The sequence below is a fragment of the Topomyia yanbarensis genome, chromosome 3 (genome assembly GCF_030247195.1).
Source record: "Topomyia yanbarensis strain Yona2022 chromosome 3, ASM3024719v1, whole genome shotgun sequence".
Lineage (NCBI taxonomy): Eukaryota > Metazoa > Arthropoda > Insecta > Diptera > Culicidae > Topomyia > Topomyia yanbarensis.
In genome coordinates this window covers 383,518,916-383,540,238 of record NC_080672.1, presented here as the reverse complement: position 1 = coordinate 383,540,238, position 21,323 = coordinate 383,518,916, and the positions used below count along the sequence as shown (strand labels likewise).

The window sequence follows — 21,323 nt, the reverse complement described above, 5'->3', positions numbered from 1 at the left end:
CAGTATCTTGAGTAACTCCGGGAGGCCATATACCCTCCTTAGCTTTACCTAACCGGGAAAGGTCGCTGCCATAACTTTAGAAAACAGATGAACGTCGTTGATGGAATCGGGCTGATTGCATTATCAGAGTACAGGTCGGAACACTTGCCTCTTCTTGCAATAAATCTACGTAACGCCTGAAACCGATCCGTAGACAAATCTGTTACCAGCTCAAGATGAACGGCTTTCCTTCTCATTCAGACGAATACTGCTACATAAGCCTTCACTACCGTACGACGGGGACCTGGGCGTATATGTACCGGACCGAAATAATCGACTCCCGTACTTGAGAAAGGCCTTAATTCCGTTACACGCGCTGCGGGCAGCTCACCCATGAACTGCTGAACAGGTCTTGGCTTTGCTCGGAAACAACGTTGGCACCGATGAACTATTTACCGAGCTACACTGCGGCCTCCCAATGGCCAATACTGAAGCCTTATGGTGCCAAGCAGAAGCTGCGGTCCTGCGTGAAGTAACTTCTTATGAAAATGCTCTAGTAGAATTCTTGTTTGAAGATGTGTTGCTGGAAGAACTATTGGATGCTTGGTATCTTAAATTTTCTGTGAGTGGCCCAATCGCCCTCCAACTTTGATCAGATTGTCTCCAGACTACTGTGAACTTCTTGATACCGCTTCATGGTTCGAAAGCGCCTACCACTCCTTCGGGAACGTTTCCTGCTGAATGCGTCCCATTAACGTGTGCTCTGTCTCCTTTAATTCTGCTGCCTGTAGAACTCCTTTCCATCTTCTGCTAGCCTCAGTCCGCTTGAGAATATTTTTCGATCGTAGCCAGTACGTTGTACTTCTCATCAAATTTTGATAGTTGGAGAACTTGCTAACGTACCAGGTTCCCTAATACTCCTGCTGTTTCGCACATGGAACTGCTAAGCGGCGCATCTCCCCTTCTACGTCCTCAACGCCTGTCATTGTTGGTAGTCTTGGCCATGAATCTAGTCCTGTCTAAAACCATGATGGGCCCTCCCACCACAGCTCACTGTGCTGGATCTGCTCTGGAGTTAATCCGCGCGAAATTAAGTCGGCCGGATTTTGGGTTCCTGGAACGTGCTGCCAAATATGCGTCTCGGTGATTCCTTGAATTTTCGCCACGCGATTAGAATGTAGTCAACGTCGTGGGTACTGCCTTTAGCTATTGGAGAACGCAGGTAGTCCGTCCAGAAAAAATGCTGCACGTTCATCTTGATCGCCTTAGAAATCTTCTCCGAAAGCTGAGCCGCCATCAATGCTCCACACAGTTCCAAGCGTGGAATGGATTGGCATTTCAACGGTGCTACCTTGGATTTGGACGACAGTAATACGACTCTAACACCTCCCGTTGAATCCACACTTCTAGTATACGCGCATGCTCCGTATTCTCGCTCGGATGCATCTGAGAAGAAGTGTAGCTTTATGGTAACTGCCTTCGGTTTTATAACGCAGCGGTCGATTCTCAGACTGTTTAGTAGTGGCAACTGAGAATGGAAATCTCGCCATTCTGTGTCAAGCCTTGATGGCAGTGGACTATCCCAATCTAAGGTCCTTCCATTGCCATCCTTTAGACACAACAGTAGCGGCATGAAAACCTTTGCGGTTGTGATTACTGCTCCTACCAGGTCCAATGGATCGAATAGCGTAGCTGGATGTATTTTGAACCGGAACATCAGGACATCATCAACTGGAAGCCACACCAGTCCTAGGGTTCGTACTTCAGGATCGGGATCTAGCTGGACTTCTTTCGCTTGCATTACCGCCAGATTTTCTTCTGGTGTGCCCTGCAATATCATCAAGCAGTTGGAAGCTCACTTTCTCAGACGGAATCTGCCTTTATCCATCATCTCGTCTAGCTGGATTCGCAGTTCCAACGCTGCTTCTGCTTCGTCAGCACCGGTCAAAACATCGTCCATGTAGACGTCTTCGATTGCACTTCTTGCTGCTAATGGATATTGTGCTTGCTCGTCCATAGCCAATTGCTTCAGAGTTCTGGTTGCGAGGAACGGGGTGGGCTTGGATCCATAGGTAACCGTGGTTAATTCGAAGATACCGACCTTCACGGCCCTATCGACACGCCACATAATTCGTTGAAGAGGCATGTCCCTCTCATCAATCTGGATTTGCCGAAACATCTTTTCGACGTCTGCTACCACCATATACTGCTTGGTTCGACTACGTAGAATAATTGACCGGAGATCATCCCGAATCACCGCCCCCACTAATAGAGCATCGTTTAGAGATGTTCCCGAAGAAGTTTTGCACGATGCATCAAAGACCACTCTGACCTTGGTTGTGGTGTTTTCTTGTTTGACCACTGGATGATGCGGTAAGAAGCAGTGTGTGCCTTCCTCATCTGGTGCCACAGATACCTTTCGCATATGGCCTAGCTCCAGGTATCCCGCCATGAACTGGTTGTACTGTTGCCGGAGCTCGGGATCCTTCGACAGTCTGCGTTCCAAAGCTTCTAGTCGCCGGAATGCGATGTCCCTTGGCTTGCCCATCCTTGCCAGTGCGACTTCATCCCTTGGTAGTAAGACTGTGTATCGGCCATCCGTTCCCCTTCGTACAGCTCTAGCATACTGCTTCTCGCAGCGTGCTTCCTCAGGCGAATAAGTAGAGGTAGAATCGATCTCCTCACAGGCCCAGAAACGAGTCAATATTTCCTCCAGACCGACTGCCATATTGCAGGTTATACGTTGGATTTCCAGCGAGCCTTCAACCGTGCCAGCTACTACCCATCCGAATACCGACTCGGTTAGAGTAGGAAGGCCCCTGCCTAAGTGGACTTCATTCCAAGTGTGGAAGAATGCGAAGAAGTACTAGATCCCAAGCACTAAATCAACCGCCTTGGACTTGAAAAACTCTGGATCCGCTAGCTCCACGCCAGTTGGGATTTCCCATTCCGTCATTTCTTCGTTGGCTATCAGAAGATTTGCTGTAACACTCGGTAACAGAAGAAACTCCATCTTCAGCGAGAAAGTAGATACTCGCGCCTTGACTGTTGTTGTCACCTTATGCTTGACGTTGGTAATGGATAGCCCAATCCGGTACACCGACACGTCGGACCGTCGCCGTTGAACGCTCTTCAGTTGACATAACCGCTCGGTCATGAAATTGCATTCAGAACCCGAATCCAGCAGAGCCCTTGCTTGATAACTACCTCCTTGATCGTCCTCCACTAAGACGATGGCCGTAGCGAGTAAAACCGATGAGCTGCGCTGACCAGACATGTTGGATGAAACAGCTGATGGAGTGCTGGCTATTCTGGTACTAGCTTCCCCTTCCTTGGGATTCCCGGAACTGTTTGCTCCCTTAGCGGTTGACTCCTTACCGCCTTCGCTGTCCGTCCGAAAACATACCAATGTCTGGTGCTTGCCCTTGCAATTACGGCACACATATCGTGAAGAACAAACCGCAGCCAGATCACGTTAGAAAGCTGGACATTGATAAAGAGGATGGGATTCCGAACAAGCAATGTACCGTCCTCCTGTGTTTTGTACGACACTATGGCTAGAGCGCGCTACAAATGGCTTCCTTTGCGGTTGTGGTACGACAACCTTGGATTCAACGGATTCTAGTTGGCAATGCTCTCAGTACCCTGATCCGTCTTTGCAAGAATTCGGTCAAGTCCTTCACCGTATCCTGCTCCTTGGTGGAGGAATGCTCTTCCCAAGCTCTCCTGGTTCCACTGTCTAGACGCGAAGCTAATATGTCTAGCAGTAGAAGATCCTTGTAGTCGGCGGGTTGTACCAGCTGATCAAGGGTCTGAACTACACGCTCGAATCCCTCCAGTAACGACTGCAATTCGTTGGCCGACTCCTTAACCAGATTAGGTAACTTAAACAGCGCTTGAATCTGACGCCGCTTCAGGAGTTTACTGTCGTTGTAGCGTTTGGCTAGTGTCTCCCATGCGACCTGGTAATTCGCCCTTGTAATCGACAGTGGGTCAATAACAGCCTTAGCTTCTCCTGACAGACATCCCTTCAGGCAATGAAATTTCTCAACATACGGTAAATTCGCTTTCCAATGGATGAGCGATGTGTATAGATCGCGGAAGCTTAATTACTCATCAATGTTGCCATCGAAGGTTTGCAACTTGATTTGTGGGAGTCTCACATGCTCAATGGTGGGTTGTTGTGTCATGTCGAGTCCTCGGATGGAGGCGTTCAGGACAGCAGGTTCGTCTAGCTCCTTGATCTTGTCTAACAACACCGACTTTACCTGGTAGTAGCGGTTTCCAAACTCCAACTGTTGCTCAGTATAGGCGTCATCCTCTGTTTCGAAATCTTCGTGTGTTTCGATGTCCAAGATCACATCGTTCACCTTCTCCCAAAACTCCTCAAGTTTAGAAAGGTAACATGATATCAACTTACTTGATGTGATTGACTATTTTTATGGAGCTTTATTTCATCCTCCAGCTTCATCATCCGATCGACCAATTAAATATTTATGATCGCCACTACTAATTAACCATTCTTTTTTTCTTCAAACGCTCAGAGCCCCCATTAACGCAGCAGGACAGCTTGACATTGTTTTGTGGCTACAGCACCAAGTGCTCTGGACAGTCACAGGTAAACTAATTATACGCTCTCGTTAAAAATGTAGCGGGTGACAAGAAATTGCCGCGCGAAGAAGTAAATTTAGCTGGAAAACCCAACAACAGCGACAAGAAAAGACCCATAACAGTAACCGGAAACTGGCATGTCACCTCCCTGTTGCATTTTCCTGTCCCCCTCCGTCCTCCACGCTAAGTAAACCCGTGCACTGCAGGGAACACTTTCCCAGTTGGTCGAGCGTACATAACAAAACAGCACACAAAAAAAACGTAGAAGAGCGAGCGGAAATTAAATAACTCTTCCCCAGACGGAGTGAACCTGAAAATGGGTGCTGAAAGGCGTAAAAAGAACTTGTTATTTATTTGCGCTGCTTTGTGTTTCCTTGCCCAGAGCCGGTCAAGTGAGCATACCTTCCTTTTACTGCTTCCGTGCATCTGGCTGGCAGGAAGTGGTAATTAAAAAATATTTTTGCTTCAATAAAGCAGCAGCTAGTAAACCTTCAGCTCAACAGGAAGCAATAAATACACGCTCGGACGCTTATTGCACATGCAGCGGATGGATTGGATATTGCCGCCGTGGCCTGGTGGAACGAAAGGGCTCTCGAGCCAGGAGTGGGCTTTCGTGTGGTGGGATGTATGGTCGGACTTTAGTGGCACTAGGAATTGAAAGCTATCGGGAAGTAATTGTTTTTATTCTCTTTTCGTAGCATGTCCTAAAATGTAAAGAAACTGACTTTGATTCGAGGGGGAGTGATTTTGAGCATGCTAAAATGTAGGTCAGACAGATATAAATGATATTCCCAGGGCGATACTGGTTTCGCTAACACGCTCTGCAGGAAACTATTAGCAACGATTATTCGACGCAAATTTTACAAACAGCACTCCTTATCTATCCAATTTCATTAAACAACGGCACCTCCCATTTTTCTTAACCTGTCAAAAAGCTGCCTTGAAGCTGTGCAGAAGCGTGCTATACTATCCCTGCTTAGCCTTACAATATATTAATCACAAAAAAATCGCTAACTAAGAAAGAAAAGCTTTCATGGCGAAGTTAGGGTCCATAACTTTACATTTGTGAACACGATAGAATGTGTCCAATCATAGTTTTTCCGTAAATATTTAGTAGAGTTCTATTATAAAAACCTGTTTTATTCCACCTAAGGGACCATTCATAAATTAGGTAACGCTTTTAGAGGGGGAGGGGGCACGACAAGTTGTGACATGTTGTGACATAGGGGGGAGTTAGCTAAATCGTTACGTCACATATTTTCACCGAAGAAAAAAATTTTTCTTGGAATTTGTTACGTAATATGGGGGGGGGGGTGGAGAAATTTGTGACAATTTGTTACATGGGGGGAGGGGGGAGTCAATTTTGGGCAATTTTCACGTTACATAATTTTTGAATGGTCCCTAATGGAGCATTGTTTGCCTTTCTCATTTATTTATATCAGTTTTCGATAATTCCCCATATAAAACACAAATATTTTATTGTTATTACACTGGTGACATAATTGGATCGTAAAATTTCGCGCATAAATGAGAACCATAGATTGATAATTTGCTGATCGTTTTTTTACCATTTGTCCTATTTGTGTTCTTCTTGGCTAAATCAAGGAAAATATTGATTGCTTAATATTAGAACGATTGACAGGAGCAGCAACAACTCTAAAACGGAAAGACGAAATAGATAGGGGATTTTTCCATATTATAAAACATCAAATTAGTCATGTATAACAATTTTAGTTGTATACGAAAACCCCTTCACAACTCCCCCTGATCTTTGAAATTACCAATGAAAACAAATAGATGAAATGCAGTACCATGGAATGGCGCTCGTACCTTCATCGGAATTCAAAAATTCGAAAAAGGTCTTTAGAAAGTAGTCCTTCATAGATATGTGAGCCGATATATTTTAGCTCGGCGGCGGCGTAAGCGACATTTTTGGTCACGCTGTTGATACCTAGCGGCGGCGTGTATTCATGGCCGTAGAGAGAAAATGCGGGCCCGGGGGGGGAGGGTGTAACGTACGGGTCCCACCACTGTATATTGCCCGAATACCAAAAAGCTAAAGTTTGAAATTCATTGGAGTTAACTGATATTCACTGAAATTTTATAGTTATGTACCAATTTTTTCTCTAGTTATGTGTAGTGACAATGACGGAAAAATCGTTGAACTGTTTATACTTTAAAGGATTTTAAATACCTTTTCAAAAGTTTTGGTGACTTTGAAAAGAGCCATTTTTGTCAATAGTGTTAGTAAAAGAAAAATGGAATGATTTAAAATGTAGTAATTAAAAAAATTAAAAATATTATCTAAACGGCGATCAATGGAAAAATAAAAAAGACAATGGGAAAACTTAATATTGAAAGAATGTACAAAAAACAAAAATAGCAAAATCAACCAAATAAACAAGTTAAAGTCTATTGTAAAAAAATGTATAATCGTGAAAAACTAAAACAGAAAAATAAAAATTAATAAAAAATAAAAGAAAATTTCAAACAGATTTCAAAGATTATAGAAGTCGAATATTGTTGAACAAAAGGTGAAAATAATGAAAAATGGGTGAAAGTAGAAAAATTTTAGGAATCAATGAAAATGAAATAAAAACTTCTAGAAGGAAACCAAACATTAATATAAAAATGCATAAAACTGAAAAACTTGATGAACCGAGAATAACAAAATATATTTAACGTCAAAACAAAAAATATTCAATGCAAAAGAAAAAATGAAAAAAACGTTAAGAGTGCATAAAATTAGTAGAATAAACATAAAAAACAAAAATAAAATAACAATGGTAAAATTAAAAAAAAAACGACTAACAGGAAAATTTTGAAAAATTGGAACAATGAAAAGACGAAAATAAATAAAGGGATTTGGAAGGCATGGATTGATGAAAAATGAAGCAAACTGACAAACTAGAAAACAAAAAAAATAGAAAACCAAAATGGTATACTATAGAAACACACAAAATGGAGAAAATAACAAGAAGAAATTTAAAAAAAATGCATTTTAACTATTTAGAGAATGATTTTAATTATTTAGAGAATGAAAAAAGGCATTAGAAAAAAATTGAAATAAATTCAAACAGCGAGCTAAATGTAAAATGAAGAGAAAGTACGGGTAATGGCAAAATTCAAATGTTTTGTAGGGAAATTAAAAAAAAAACAAGAAAATAAAAAATTAAAAGAAAACGTATAGGAAAATGGTCAGCAGAAAAATTACTTTCAAAATAGGTTAAATGGAAAAAATGAAAAAATAACAACAATGAATAGAATGAAAGAATTGGGTAAATGTGCAAAAATAAATAAAATTATACTAAGTTAACAGTGGGAAACAATAAAACTACGTAAAGCTAAAAACTAGAGAACATGGAACAAAATTGAAAAAGAGTAAGTAATGAGACAATAAGACAAATAAGGACGAATTTGAAAAAAGAAAAAATACTTGTAAAATGCAAAAAAGTATGGAGAACAAGAGAAATTAGAAAAAGGGTATGCTAAGAACTAAATGGAGTAAAAAGACAAATTTTAAAAAAATGGATGGAATGACAAAAGATACAAATAAAAAGCAGGTTTTTAAAATATGAAACAATAGAAAAAATAAAATGAAGAAAATAGGTAAATGAGTCTATAAATTAAAGTAAGTGGTAGTGATAGAAATGAAAAAAATTAATAACGTGAAAAAATGGATCAAATTTAAATCTGGTAAATATATAAATATGGAAATAGATAAAAAAGGCAGAATGTAAAAATTGCAGAAATACAAAAAATTGACAACTTAAAATAAATCGATCAATGAAATTTTAACGAAATTAAAAAAAAAATCCATGTAAGAATAAAGAAAATGGAAAAAATTCCGAAATATGGATCAAATTTCAAATAAGGATTGTGGGTAGATTTTACGCTATGCTAGTTTAGAAAACTTTCATAATCCTATGAAAAACACAAATTTTCCTGTTATTTGTGTTGGTGTGTTAGCAGACTTTGAAGTATATTATAAGAATGTTGTAACTAATTTCTAGTAAAAAGCAGAAAAATAAAAAAAATCGTTCTAAATCGGGTTATATATTAAAAGTTTAAATGTATTATATATGAAAGTTCTTTCATAATGAGATATATTAGGCTTTCCGATGAATTTTAACCCAACAAACGTGATCATTCGTCACAATATTTATGGATGAGTTTTCGAGTTTTGAATTCTCAATTATTTTTGAGATTCGGTATGAAGCTCTAATTAACCGGTTTTGCTAAGCACTCCAATCAAAGATTGTAGAATTTTCTTCTAGCAAAAGATTTTAAAAAGTTGAAAAAATTCGGGATTTTGATGAAAGATGAAATCACAACAATCGGAATCATTTAGTTATATTAATCGAAAAGTTTATAAATTAGGCATCTATTAATGGGAAACCATTGCCAAATATCAAAGTTGTGATTTTTTTAATCGAAAAACATTCTGAAAAGCAAAAAAAGTCAAATTTTCTTCACAGTCACCGTAGAGTGTATTGTTTTGATAAAGCATATCACTTTTCTGTGCCATTCATATTTAGGTATATTTTTCGCATTTGTGAATAGTTTTGTTGATTTACTTGGGTGTAGTACTTCGCTTCCTCAAATATCCACAAAGAATCCAAAAGCACTAACAACTCTCGCTGTGGAGGATAACCCAAGCGAGCTTTGCTCTGTTCCACAGTAAGCAAAGGTGGGACACACTTCAGTATCTTTCGAGAATCTTTGTGGGGAGCATATTATACGATGATCCATTGAAACGAAGGTCTTGTAGGGAAAAGTAAAGCTGAACCCAAATGGTGGTGAACACTTTTTAAATGGCACCTGCAGTCCGAGGATGATGTTTATGATGACTGTGTGCTGGAAGATTCAAAAAATAATCCACTTCTTCCGGGCGAAATCCGAATTACCCGAACGAAGACCCGGAATTCGCCTCTAAAACCGGTGTGGCAACCCTAAATACAAGTTTGAGAAGTTTTCCTTTTCTTTCTAATAATTGATTTCGATATTAATCCAGCAGTTGCGAAGACAGGAAATTAAATAAATCAAAAACAAAATGAAGACAACCCTATGACTTGTAATCAAATCATTTATTTTTTTTTAAACCTAACAAGTCTGATCTTATTTTTGTTTCGATTATAGATTTTTTATCCTTAGGGTCAGTCGCTTGTTCATTCAGGTTATTTCTAGAAAAAAAAATCTCGAATGTGGAAAATGCAGCTTAGGTTTTCGGAAGTCACCTTCATACAGCTTGAGCACGTCAGGCATGCGGTGCTGATAACCTTCAACAAATTCGCCCAGGCGAAAATATTCATTTCGCAGAACAACTTAAAACACGTGCTTGTTTGTGACAACGCTGAAATCAAGATCCCTATATACATGGAAAATGGAGATATTGTAGTTAAATTTCAATGATTCATCTCCACTTACTTGCAAAGTGGCAATTAAAAGATTCATGTCAGATTTCGGAGCAGTGGAATCTATTACGTATGACACATGGAGAAACTACTTTCCAAGTATTTCAATTGGTGTCTTTTTGGTGAGAATGCGGGTGAACCATCCCATTTATTTATATATTTATTTATTTATTTATTTATATATTTATTTATTTATTTACAGTTAATATTAACAGTATAATAATTTCTTAAAATAGTTAAAAAATTTGTTTGAATTCTTCTACGCGGGGTGTGAAAGTCAAATCCGGTTGAAACTCTGTTGAATGTCCGCTGCAAACCAATGACGGCACCGTTCGTTCCATAGTTAGTCCGGCGAAGAGGTAGTCGGAGGAATAAATTCTTGCGGAAAGAACAAGGGTGAGCGTTCATATTTATCGCACTAAGAAGCTCGGGGCAGTCAGGTCCCGCCGCACTTGCAATGTATCGAGTACGATAAGCTATCCACGACTTTCGTAACTTGGCAGCTGGTGTGGCTTGCTCCAAGGCAACTGGCGGAGGGATAACCGAACAAACCTGCGCTGTACTGACTCAATTCGGCGGACACCGTTGAGGTAATGAGGGTTCCACACAACAGAGCAATATTTCAATGTTGATCGAACGAGTGAGTAATAAAGAGACTTCAAACAGTAAATATCTGAAAAGTTCTTAGATATTCTCATTATGAACCCCAAACAGTGTGATGCTTTTGCGACAATATAGCTGATATGCTGCTTAAATGTCAATTGTTCATCGAGAAAAACTCCGAGATCTTTGACACAATTTGCTCTGTCAATCGTGGATTCTGTTAGACAGTATTCGAATCGAATTGGCGTTTTTTTTCCTCGAAAACGTAATGATCATGATGTTTTTTAAAATTTAGGGTCATTCGGTTGATTTCACACCAATCCGCAAAGTTCACTAATTGACGTTGAAGAAAAACTGCGTCGTCATTATTCCGGATTTTGTGGTATAACTTAAGGTCATCAGCGAATGACAACCGTGGTCCTTCTAAGAAAAGTTAACGTCATTAAAATACTGGAGAAAAATCAAAGGACCGAGATGACTGCCTTGCGGAATACCAGATGTAGCGAAGAATTATTCGGATACACAACCATCTATTTTGACAGCCAGACGACGATTACTGAGATACGATTGCATCCAACGGAGTACATTGGTACCAAAGCCAAGTCTATCTAATTTTGCCATTTGTTACCGTTTGGGTACATTTTCCTATTCAGCCATAGGATGTGAATGATAAGAGAGTGAGAGAAGTGCAGGTCATAGTGCTATATATATACGATACGATCTATAGAATAAAAATTGAGTTGAATTTATGTCAAAGTATTATATGTAAAGTTTACTTAATGTTGAATGTAATAAATTATAGGAAAAAGATAAAATACTACACTAATATATCTGCGACTACCGGTCAATTTAAAAAGCATGGAACAAAATTTGTTATACAATACACCTAAATTAACACACAAAACACATACAAATGGGGAAAATCGGAGAAGGTCGGAAAAGGGAGAAGATTAGAGAGGAAGTTGGCTTAGAATAGATCGCTATTGAGTCATTCGATTAATTGGGCTCATTTACCGCTAAGGCAACCCAGCGATAAGACCTGAAAATTTTAGAAAAGAGTTGAGTGAAAGCAAAGTTATAATCTCGGTGTTAAAACACCTTTCAATTAAGAACGTGTAGTAGTATAACCTTAAACCATCCGCCAATTTCCCTCTAACCAGGACCTTCGTCGCAGAAGCGCAGGGTTGGCGAATTGCTAGAACCAGGAGACGGCACTTGACCAAAGTCGTCGGAACGACCACGCCGATTTCACGAATCGCCACTCTCGTGGGAAGCTGCACGTGGAGAACTAAATCCAGCTTAACTCCCAGCACGAGGCGCGCTTCATTAGATCGCTACCAATTTCTGCTGCTAAACCGTGGTAATCATCCGGTCCAGTGATAGTAACGACGAGAACACTCCTCCGCCGAGCGACGGCGGACGCCCAAAGAGTCAGATCTCATCCACCCAAACCATCGGAGCTACCATCGCTACCCCCATTCACACAGCATCCGACGATCGGAAAATTTCTACCCGCATCAGATTCAGTCAACACCGGCCGACCGCGACATACACACACTTGATAAATTAACTTGATCGGGTCGCATTATTGTGTAACTGAATGGTATCCCTATAGCCGACCTTCAGAGTACCGTCTCTCAGAGTCTCGAGCTCGCCTGTGCAAAAGAGGCCATTGAGAGCCCACCCCAGACGGTCCCCATGGCTTGACCACGGACTAGGGGCATTTTCGAGGTCCGTCTGACTGAGAAGTAACACATTCCCTCCTACCTTACCCTGCAGTATAAAACAGAAGGGGGAGATACCATTACACAGCGATAAGGAAAACTCATCTTCAGAATGATATGCCAACACACAGGATCCAATAGCTTTACCTGAACCACAAACGGTTGCGAAATTTGTGGCTGCAATTAAGGAAATAATGACAACTACAAAAGTTTCAAATTTTATAACTAATACCATCAGTAAAAAAGTTACCACCAAGGATGGAGTGTTCCCGTTCGTGACCCACAATGGCAAGAAACCAGGAAGAACATCTGATCGCGAGTATCGAGTTGCTAGGGAGTTTCCAACAAAGGAGCCAAACTCACCTCCCTAGCTAACCGCCGAGGACTGCTGCCGGAGCAGAAAATAAACACGACAAAGGAGAACGCGGCCGTTGTAGTGTCGGCCGGTCGGAAGCAACCGCCCGCTTTCCCGCCAACAGTAGTGGCAGCAGATCGGCGAGATCCAGCAATGCACAGTACAGCATAGGAAACAAAGTCAGTAAATTTATTAAATTAAATTATTTGCTTACTTTTTTTTTGTTTGTATACGAAAATCCAATATTCTAGTGGATGCATCTAGGCCGCCCTGGCAAAAGGGGTCTGCCGAACAAATAAGTACCCGAGTAGTGGTTTACCCGATAATTACACCGGAAGTTGCCATGTATGATACTTGGGAGTAGTACATCATAGTCAACGTGCAACCTAAAGAGACTAAAACTATAGTATGATCAATAACGTAGATGGCCACGCCCATGCAGTTGAAGTTGCTGTAAAAAATGTAAAATTCTTCAATAACTTCGAAACGAATGAGTATTTTTATATACTGAGGGATTCCATGAGAAACCGGCCGACCGCAAAATATGACCATCGTCGATTCGAACGAAACTTTGCAGGTGTGTTCGCTGTATGAATGATATTCTCTGGCGATTGGAATATTTTGATACAAGAGTAATTTTTCAAAAGAGCGTAAACGTTTCTACGTGCATGAATTTCAAAATTTTTTTGTTCGATTATTGTATTTTATACAGCAAAACTATCTGAAAACAAGTTACAGGGAATGAATACTTCTGTCCGAAAAAAATATACACTGAAAAAAATGTTGTCATTTTTCAAAAAAACAAAAATTTATGATAAAAATTTAAATTGCGAAAAAACCCATTTTTTAATTTTTTTATATTTTGTTACCAAAAACCTAAAGAGAAAAGAAACATTTTGATTGTGATTGCATGATGGAGAAAAAATCGGTAAAAAGGTTTTTCTAACAATAACTTCGTACATGTTTTTAAATTTCATACTAATTGACAAACAAAATTGTAATTTTATTACAGAATATAATTCTAAGCACCATTTAAAATCAAAATGCATTTAACAAAAATCTTACAAAATGCGATAGTTTTCGAGATATTTTAAATTTTGCTACTTCAAAAACAATTAATTCGTGTAATTATGCTCTTTTTAAAAGTTATTCGCGTTACCCCATCAAAAATGTCAAAAATTTAATGTTTATCGTTTTAAAGACGTAAAAGCAACTTTTTTGGTGTGGGGTAAGGTGGGGTAAATCCGACCTAGTAAATGGTTTTGGCTGTAAAATGCTCATTTTACATCGGATCAAGTCGTTTTATATACCAAATTAAAGGTAAGACTCCTGGGCAACTTTCTGTATATAGCATTTTATTCGGATCTTGGGATTATTTTGGGATACAAGCGTTTTACGAAAATGTTCATTTTTGCTGTTTTCAAAAATGGTGGGGTAAACCCGACCCCCTATGTTTTTGGTTGATTTAGTGCAAATATTACCCAAATTTTATGGTTTTTCAATGATGAATCAATGAATGCTGTGTTATTGAATTGTAACATGAAGAAAATGGAGTTCAATGTCAATCTTGGAATGCTAAAATCACGAGCAGTAGCACGTAATGATATTCCCATTTGCATCGGAGCAATTGCTTGACGAATACTATAATCATCACGTTTTTTGTGTCTTTCGTTTGTAATTATGAACCATTTTTCATAAAAATAATATAAAATAACAATAAAAATATATTTCAGTTTGATAAATAAACATTTCCTTAGCAAAAAAGCGGTCGGATTAACCCCACTATTTAGAGGTCGGATTTGCCCCACCGCGTCATTTTTAATTACGATGAAATTAAAAAAAGTTATGAAAAAGGTTGAACCAAATTCGTTTACGCACTTTGTAGAACTTTAATCAAAGAATTTAAATCCACTTACATTTTTTATGTAATCACTTTAACAAGCAGAAATATCCTGAAGGCAATAATGCACAAAAGTCAAATCAAAAGTTGTAAGAACACACTTTTTGTCGTTTGAGCATCTCAATGTAGATTAATAAAATGCTGTCAGCCACCATTATGATTATTTTCGATGCTCTACACGACACCATTGATATTAGTTCGCGTAGTGCTTCTGATTTTCGGTAACAGAGGGGGGTCGGGTTTACCCAACGGTCGGATTTACCCCACCTTACCCTATTTGGATCCTGGAGAAGCTTTCAATAAAAAAGTTTTCCTAACAACAACTTTTGACATTTTTTTATAATTCTTACTATTTGCAGTCAAAAATACAATTTTCTTTTTGAATATGATTCTAAACGCCACTTTAAATCGAAATGCTCTTAACAAAAATTTTCTAAAATGTAGTAGTTCTCAAGATATTTTAACTTTTGTTTTAACAACACAATTATTTTGTTTTATTACGACCTTTTCATAAGTTGGTCGCGTTTCTCCATCAACAATAATAGGTTTTTCAAAAGGCCCGTAAACTTTCGTGCAACTTTCTCTTTGACATCAAGGCGATATTGTAAATCATTTGAAAGTTACATTAAAGCAACCAAAATATATTTCAACCATAGGGTCTGTTGATTAAACTATATAGCTGAATCATATGTTGGTTGTTTTCATGTAACTTTAAAATGTTTCACAATATGTCAAAGAGAAAGTTGCAGGAAAGTTTACGGGCAACAAAATAATTGTGTTGTTAAAACAAAAGTTAAAATATCTCGAGAACTACTACATCTTAGAAATTTTTTGTTAAGAGCATTTCGATTTAAAATGGCGTTTAGAATCATATTCAAAAAGAAAATTGTATTTTCGACTGCAAATAGTAAGAATTATAAAAAAATGTCAAAAATTGTTAGGAAAACTTTTTTATTGAAAGCTTCTCCAGGATCCAAATACACCAAAAAAAGTTGCTTTTACGTCTTTAAAAAGAAAAACATTAAATTTTTGACATTTTTTGATGGGGTAACGCGAATAATTTTTAAAAAGAGAATAATTACACGAATTAATTGTTTTTGAAGGAGCAAAATTTCAAATATCTCGAAAACTATCGCATTTTGGAAGATTTTTGTTAAACGCATTTTGATTTTAAATGGTGCTTAGAATTATATTCTGTAATAGAATTACAATTTTGTATGTCTATTAGTATGAAATTTAAAAACATGTACGAAGTTATTGTTAGGAAAACTTTTTCACCGATTTTTTCTCTATGATGCAATTACATTCAAAATGTTTCTTTTCTCTTTACGTTTTTGGTAACAAAATATAAAAAATTTAAAAAAATGGGTTTTTTCGCAATTTAAATTTTTATCATAAATTTTCGTTTTTTTGAAAAATGACACATTTTTTTCAGTGTATATTTTTTCAGACAGAAGTATTCATTCCCTGTAACTCGTTCTCAGATAGTTCTGCTGTATAAAATACAGTAATCGAACAAAAAAAATTTGAAATTCATACACGTAGAAACGTTTGCGCCCTTTTGAAAAGTTGCTCTTGAGTCAAAATAATCTTATTACCTGTGGAAAATATTTAGTCTTGCATGACGGTGAAACGTGTAAAGTTTCATTGGAATCTAAGATGGTCGGTCACGATTTTAAAGATTTTCGGACGGATCTTCGTGGAATTCCTCTACTGTCTTCTACAATATTGTGTAGCTTTATAACTTCCACATTTGTCTGGAACATTGTTTGTACGAAAAGTCACAATAGACAAAGTATATTAAAACTAGATTTAAGGTTACCTAGCCTTTCAATCAAAACTGTTCACGTAATTGAAGCAAGTATCACCCCTTTTTGCAATAACACAAAAAAATAGAAAAAAATCATCGCATATAAGGGTTAATTTTTTGTTGAATTTGCAGTTGCTCGTTGGAGCTATATCAGAGGATTTTTTGTAAATTATGCCTATCGTCCATTATACCTATCGTTCATTATGCCTAACGTACATTATGTCTAACGTATTTACGCCTAACGTCGCGTATCCGTGCACTTCCATTCTACTGCAAACTTCATCTTGGAGGTGCGGTACCCCTTGCCAGAAAATACGAATGGCAAAACTGATGAAGTTACAACTCATTTTACTAGTTCCCAATCGAGCTTCCGTGGTGTAATCGAATAAAACTTTTCACCAGTAACTGGTACACCGGTAAACCTACCTCAGAAGCCCGATCAAAATCAATTTACTCCGATGATGCCATCTTTCGTCTCGTGAAAACTCTTCCTGCACCATCGTCCTTGCCAAGAGGAATAAATTAAATAGTTTGCTGCAGATTGACGTTGCTATCGATTAGATTAACTCAACATCGGTCAAATATTGTATTGGTTGAACCTCCTGCCCTATCAATCAATTCTGAAACCAGGCAAAATCCGTACCCAGAAGCGAACGAAACGGGAATTCTGCCGAATCGACACTCGCGTCGATGGGCAGGGCGCAAAAAATATCGGCAAACAGAAATCTTTCAACATTGTTTTGATTTACGGGGAAAGTTTCCCATTTACCTATAACAATTTGGGTGTCGGTTCAATTTGCACGTTCCAACAGCCACGGTTTGGTTTGGTTTGAACGAGGGGCTCTCCAGCAGTCACTCAGCTTATGAAAGCAATCCGCAACAAAAGTGCTCCGCCAACAAATGCATGGACGGTGGTGGGGGTGGTGGCGGTGAAAGTGACGTACCACTACAGCTAGAAAGCTCAGAGCCAACTCAAAGCACAATACACACGACAGCCTGAATAATTGAAAGTAATGATGATTTGCGAAAATTTGCGGCAGGCGTTGCTGTTGGCATGCCGCAGTGACCGCCTACATCCGGAGCAAGTTTGACTTCCACTTTCATACGAAATTGGGATTTATTTTGTGTTGGGTGGGTGGCAGCCTATACCGCCTGTTTGGACCATACGGCCACGGTAAGCACGTGACCAGGGCGAGAAATTACCGTTTTATACGGGTAGGGCGTCCGAATCGGGTTGGTGTGGTCAGCTCAAGGTTAACTCAGGGTGAGAAGCGACTTTTCGTTAATAAACTGCCGAGCTTGGATTGCTGATTTGATCAGGGAGAACGGAATGTTTATTGATTTTTATCCATCAATGTTAAATTTGATTTAGGGCCAGAGTGGAAATGTACTTTAATTTAGGGTGATTGGTTTTGAAACATTACCTTATGATGTCCCAAAGGTGAGTGCTGAAAATGATAACCTAATAGGATATAAAGTAAGCGGTAAACACGGGATTTTGGATAGTTTTTACGGATTAGATGACCTAAAGTTTCGTACAAGGACTGTACTCCAGCTAAACCAATTGAAAATTTTTCACACAATTAACGTATAAATCAATTTATACAAAAGGTGACAAACATGCCAGAATAGCCGTGGAATTTTTTTCTAATTTTCCGAAGCTAACTTATGTTGCTAGCTAATTCCTCTAGTTCAATCGGTTCTTCTTACGTCGATTATGTGATAGAAATATTGGGGAACATTAAATTCTTCCAGTTGCATTCTACCTTCTTGAGAATGCTAATACAAATCTGATGGACTCTACAGGTAATAAAAGAAAATAAAGTTTCGAAACCTATTTTAAGTCAATTCTTGGAAGTGAACCTATACATTTCCACAGAGTCCGCGATTACTATAATTCTTCTCAACCACTATTTCACAAAAATGTTTAGTTCGCGGAAATCGAGTACTGCACTGCTAGGCCCAATTCAAAACTGACTCAGACATCACTTCACAAAAAGTTTAATAACTTCTTTTAACAAAGCCGGATTGATTTGCAACCTTCGACAAAGTTATAGACAATAAAATCACAACCTCTATTTTCACTTTCAGCAAATGTTTCACGTCACGAATGCTCGGTCTTAGGCAAAAATGCCGGTGGTCAACAGCATTCGTATTTAGCTGGAGCACCACTTTTGCTTCTGCGGCTCACTCGACGGATCACCACAGCAAGAATGATAGTAACAGTTTCTTTTGTTCTTTCGACGAATCAGACAATATGAAAGGAACTGTTTTTGTCACACTCAGCATATTGAATAGGTATCGTCCTTGATAGTTCGAAATTGCAGTTTTCCTCGACATTCTTTGCTCAAACCATAAAGATACAAATTTGGGTGTTACAATACAAAATGTTTTTTCTAAAATTTATTTAAAAAAAATTTCGGTGAGGGTGGTGGATTTAGCTCCCTGGCTTCCCCTCAGGCAAGAGTTAGTAACAATTGAGTGAGACTATTTTTAAAAAATGGTCTTTAGAATGATTTTATGTTTATGCTAAGTGTGGGGCCCTCCAAAATCCCGGGCCTCAGGCCCTAGCCCAGCGTGCTAATGCGTAAAAATGGTACTGATTTCATATACAGTCTTTTAATTTTGAATTGTACCTGTTCATAATAGTGCATCAATAGAGTACAGGCAACCACGGTTACATCATAGCAATGCTTTATTTTAGATTTTTTTCTGAATACACCAAGCCAACATTTGCAAAAGTTCCCTGTTACATCATTTAGAACACTACGCTACTCACAAAGTCACAACACCCATCTTACATTACTCTACGCTAATCAAACACAGCAAACGGAATGTTTCGGTTCGCTGCACTTAAGACAGCTTTTATTAAAAACTTCGAGCTACCGACATTCCCCCGGTACATACCTGGCGGAGATTTTCCGCTTGAAACTTTCAACATGCGTTGTTTAATCAGGAATCTTGCTCTTTTGCCAACAAGCGGGCGATATAATTCTTTGGAGCCGTTTTTCATCAAATATCATTTCCTCTGTAGCTGGATGGTAAATGAACTTACCGCGTAGAAAGGGGAGAGCAATGCAGCCATGCAGTGCGATGTTCCTCGGAGTGGTTGGCAAACGGATCCTGTTCTTTTCAAATTTGTCAAGCTTTGTGCTAAATTAACTTTCATATCGGTGGCATGTTTTCACGCTCGGCATGCTGACATACTTATTTTTTGAACAAACGGATGGATATGTTTTATTGCAACAGCGATTATCTTCAAGCATGGTTCTGGTGAAATTTCCAAACTGCCTTATTATTGTCGTGGACTATTGACGGTTGGCCTGCTCATTTCAAAATTATTCGAAATGGATCCTTTTAGAAACGCAAAACTATCGATATCCTGTATCATGAGCTTTGTAATAAAACTATTAGCCTGTTTGAACAAAAAAAAATGCATTTGAATTATAACGGATATCACAAAAGAAAGACTAGTACGGTGATCATATACTGGTACGGTACTAAGAATCCTTCCTGATTAACGATCAAAAATAACTTGCAATACACGTGCTGATAACCAGCTCCGAAGAAAACGGTTTAAAAATATATGTCAGAAATATGGAACTAGATAACTTCGTATTTTACATACATCTGAAATAAATTCGATTTTAATTTAATTTCCGAATAAACGAAACACAATTAATTACTGACATTCTAAAAAACCGTTCTATCGAATTCTCGTGCATTTATATCAGCTAAAAACACTCACTTTTCCATTATTTCCATCCATTGTCTATTCAATTCCAAGTACCAATCAATTCATGTTCAGGCTGGTTCCCAAGAATTCGATACGAGTTTCCCAGCAGCGTCCGTTTTTGCGATATGCTCACGTCAGCCTGCAACTGCATCTCGTCACGTCCCCGTGCGCGGTGATACCATACGGGAAAACAGCCAGTACCAATAAACAATTCGCTGTTATTCAATCAATCGGTCACTAAAAAATCTTCCTACCCGTGGTGCTCCCACGGTACCATATCGACTGACCAAACCTGTATACAGATCGGTAAAATCAGCTTAGCACGCTGCCGCGGCGTTGTTGGATGAATTGCGAAAGTTGGTGCTATCACGGCTGCTAGGGAACCCTGCTGTGGTGGTCCTGACGGTGTAGGCGTGTGTGGCAACCATTTCTGGTTTTAATGCGGTGACAATCTATTGTTTCGATTCTGCGAAGGTAGTCGTAGCAATGCATTGCAAAGTACTCATGGCATTAAATAGCAGAACGTCTTTGCTGCTTTCATCAACTATGCAACTGAAGAATTAGTGGCAGAAAATAATATTTTAACGATGATAATTTTCTAACGAAACTTGAGGTATCGAACAAACTGGGAAATGCTAGAAAACAGCATTATGTAAGTACTCACTCTTTGCTTAATAACTGACTATTGAAAACTGAGCATAACGCATTCGAGCAGTTTAAGAACACTGTCTCCAGGGGGCGTGCGCCGTCGGTGTTGTGGAAATATTGAAGGGAAATTCGTAGATAATCTGAAAACAAAGTTCAACGGATGACATTTGGTGAAAAAAACATTGGAAACATTCCAAATATTTCCCGAGAGTTAAGTTCTAAAGTGCAGAAAAAATCAAAGCGATAACATATTCTTTTTTTCCATATAAAAGTTTATCTTGTACTATAAGGAGCACGTACCGTTACATTTTTGAAAATTGGTGGGTAATGTCAGAGACATAACCGCAATGAAGTAGAATACATTTCCGTTCTAACTCGTGCCTTAAATTGTCATCGGAAACTCCATTGGGATGATTTTTTAAACTTTGTCAATTTCCCTGCAAAAATATTACACGGAAAGAAATTCTCTGCGGAAATACTATTGGAATTTCATTGATTTCTAATGGAACATACAATTTCTTCTTGCGATTTTGTCGTTTTTTG

General features: G+C 38.6%; 1 protein-coding gene across 1 annotated transcript; it reads right to left on the bottom strand.

The window, feature by feature from the left end:
- Window positions 1–1,834: 1,834 nt before the first annotated feature.
- On the bottom strand, window positions 1,835–2,707 carry LOC131688277 (uncharacterized). Its single transcript, XM_058972466.1, has one exon. It carries the CDS (start codon window positions 2,705–2,707, stop codon window positions 1,835–1,837), a length of 873 nt encoding a protein of 290 aa, XP_058828449.1.
- Window positions 2,708–21,323: the final 18,616 nt, after the last annotated feature.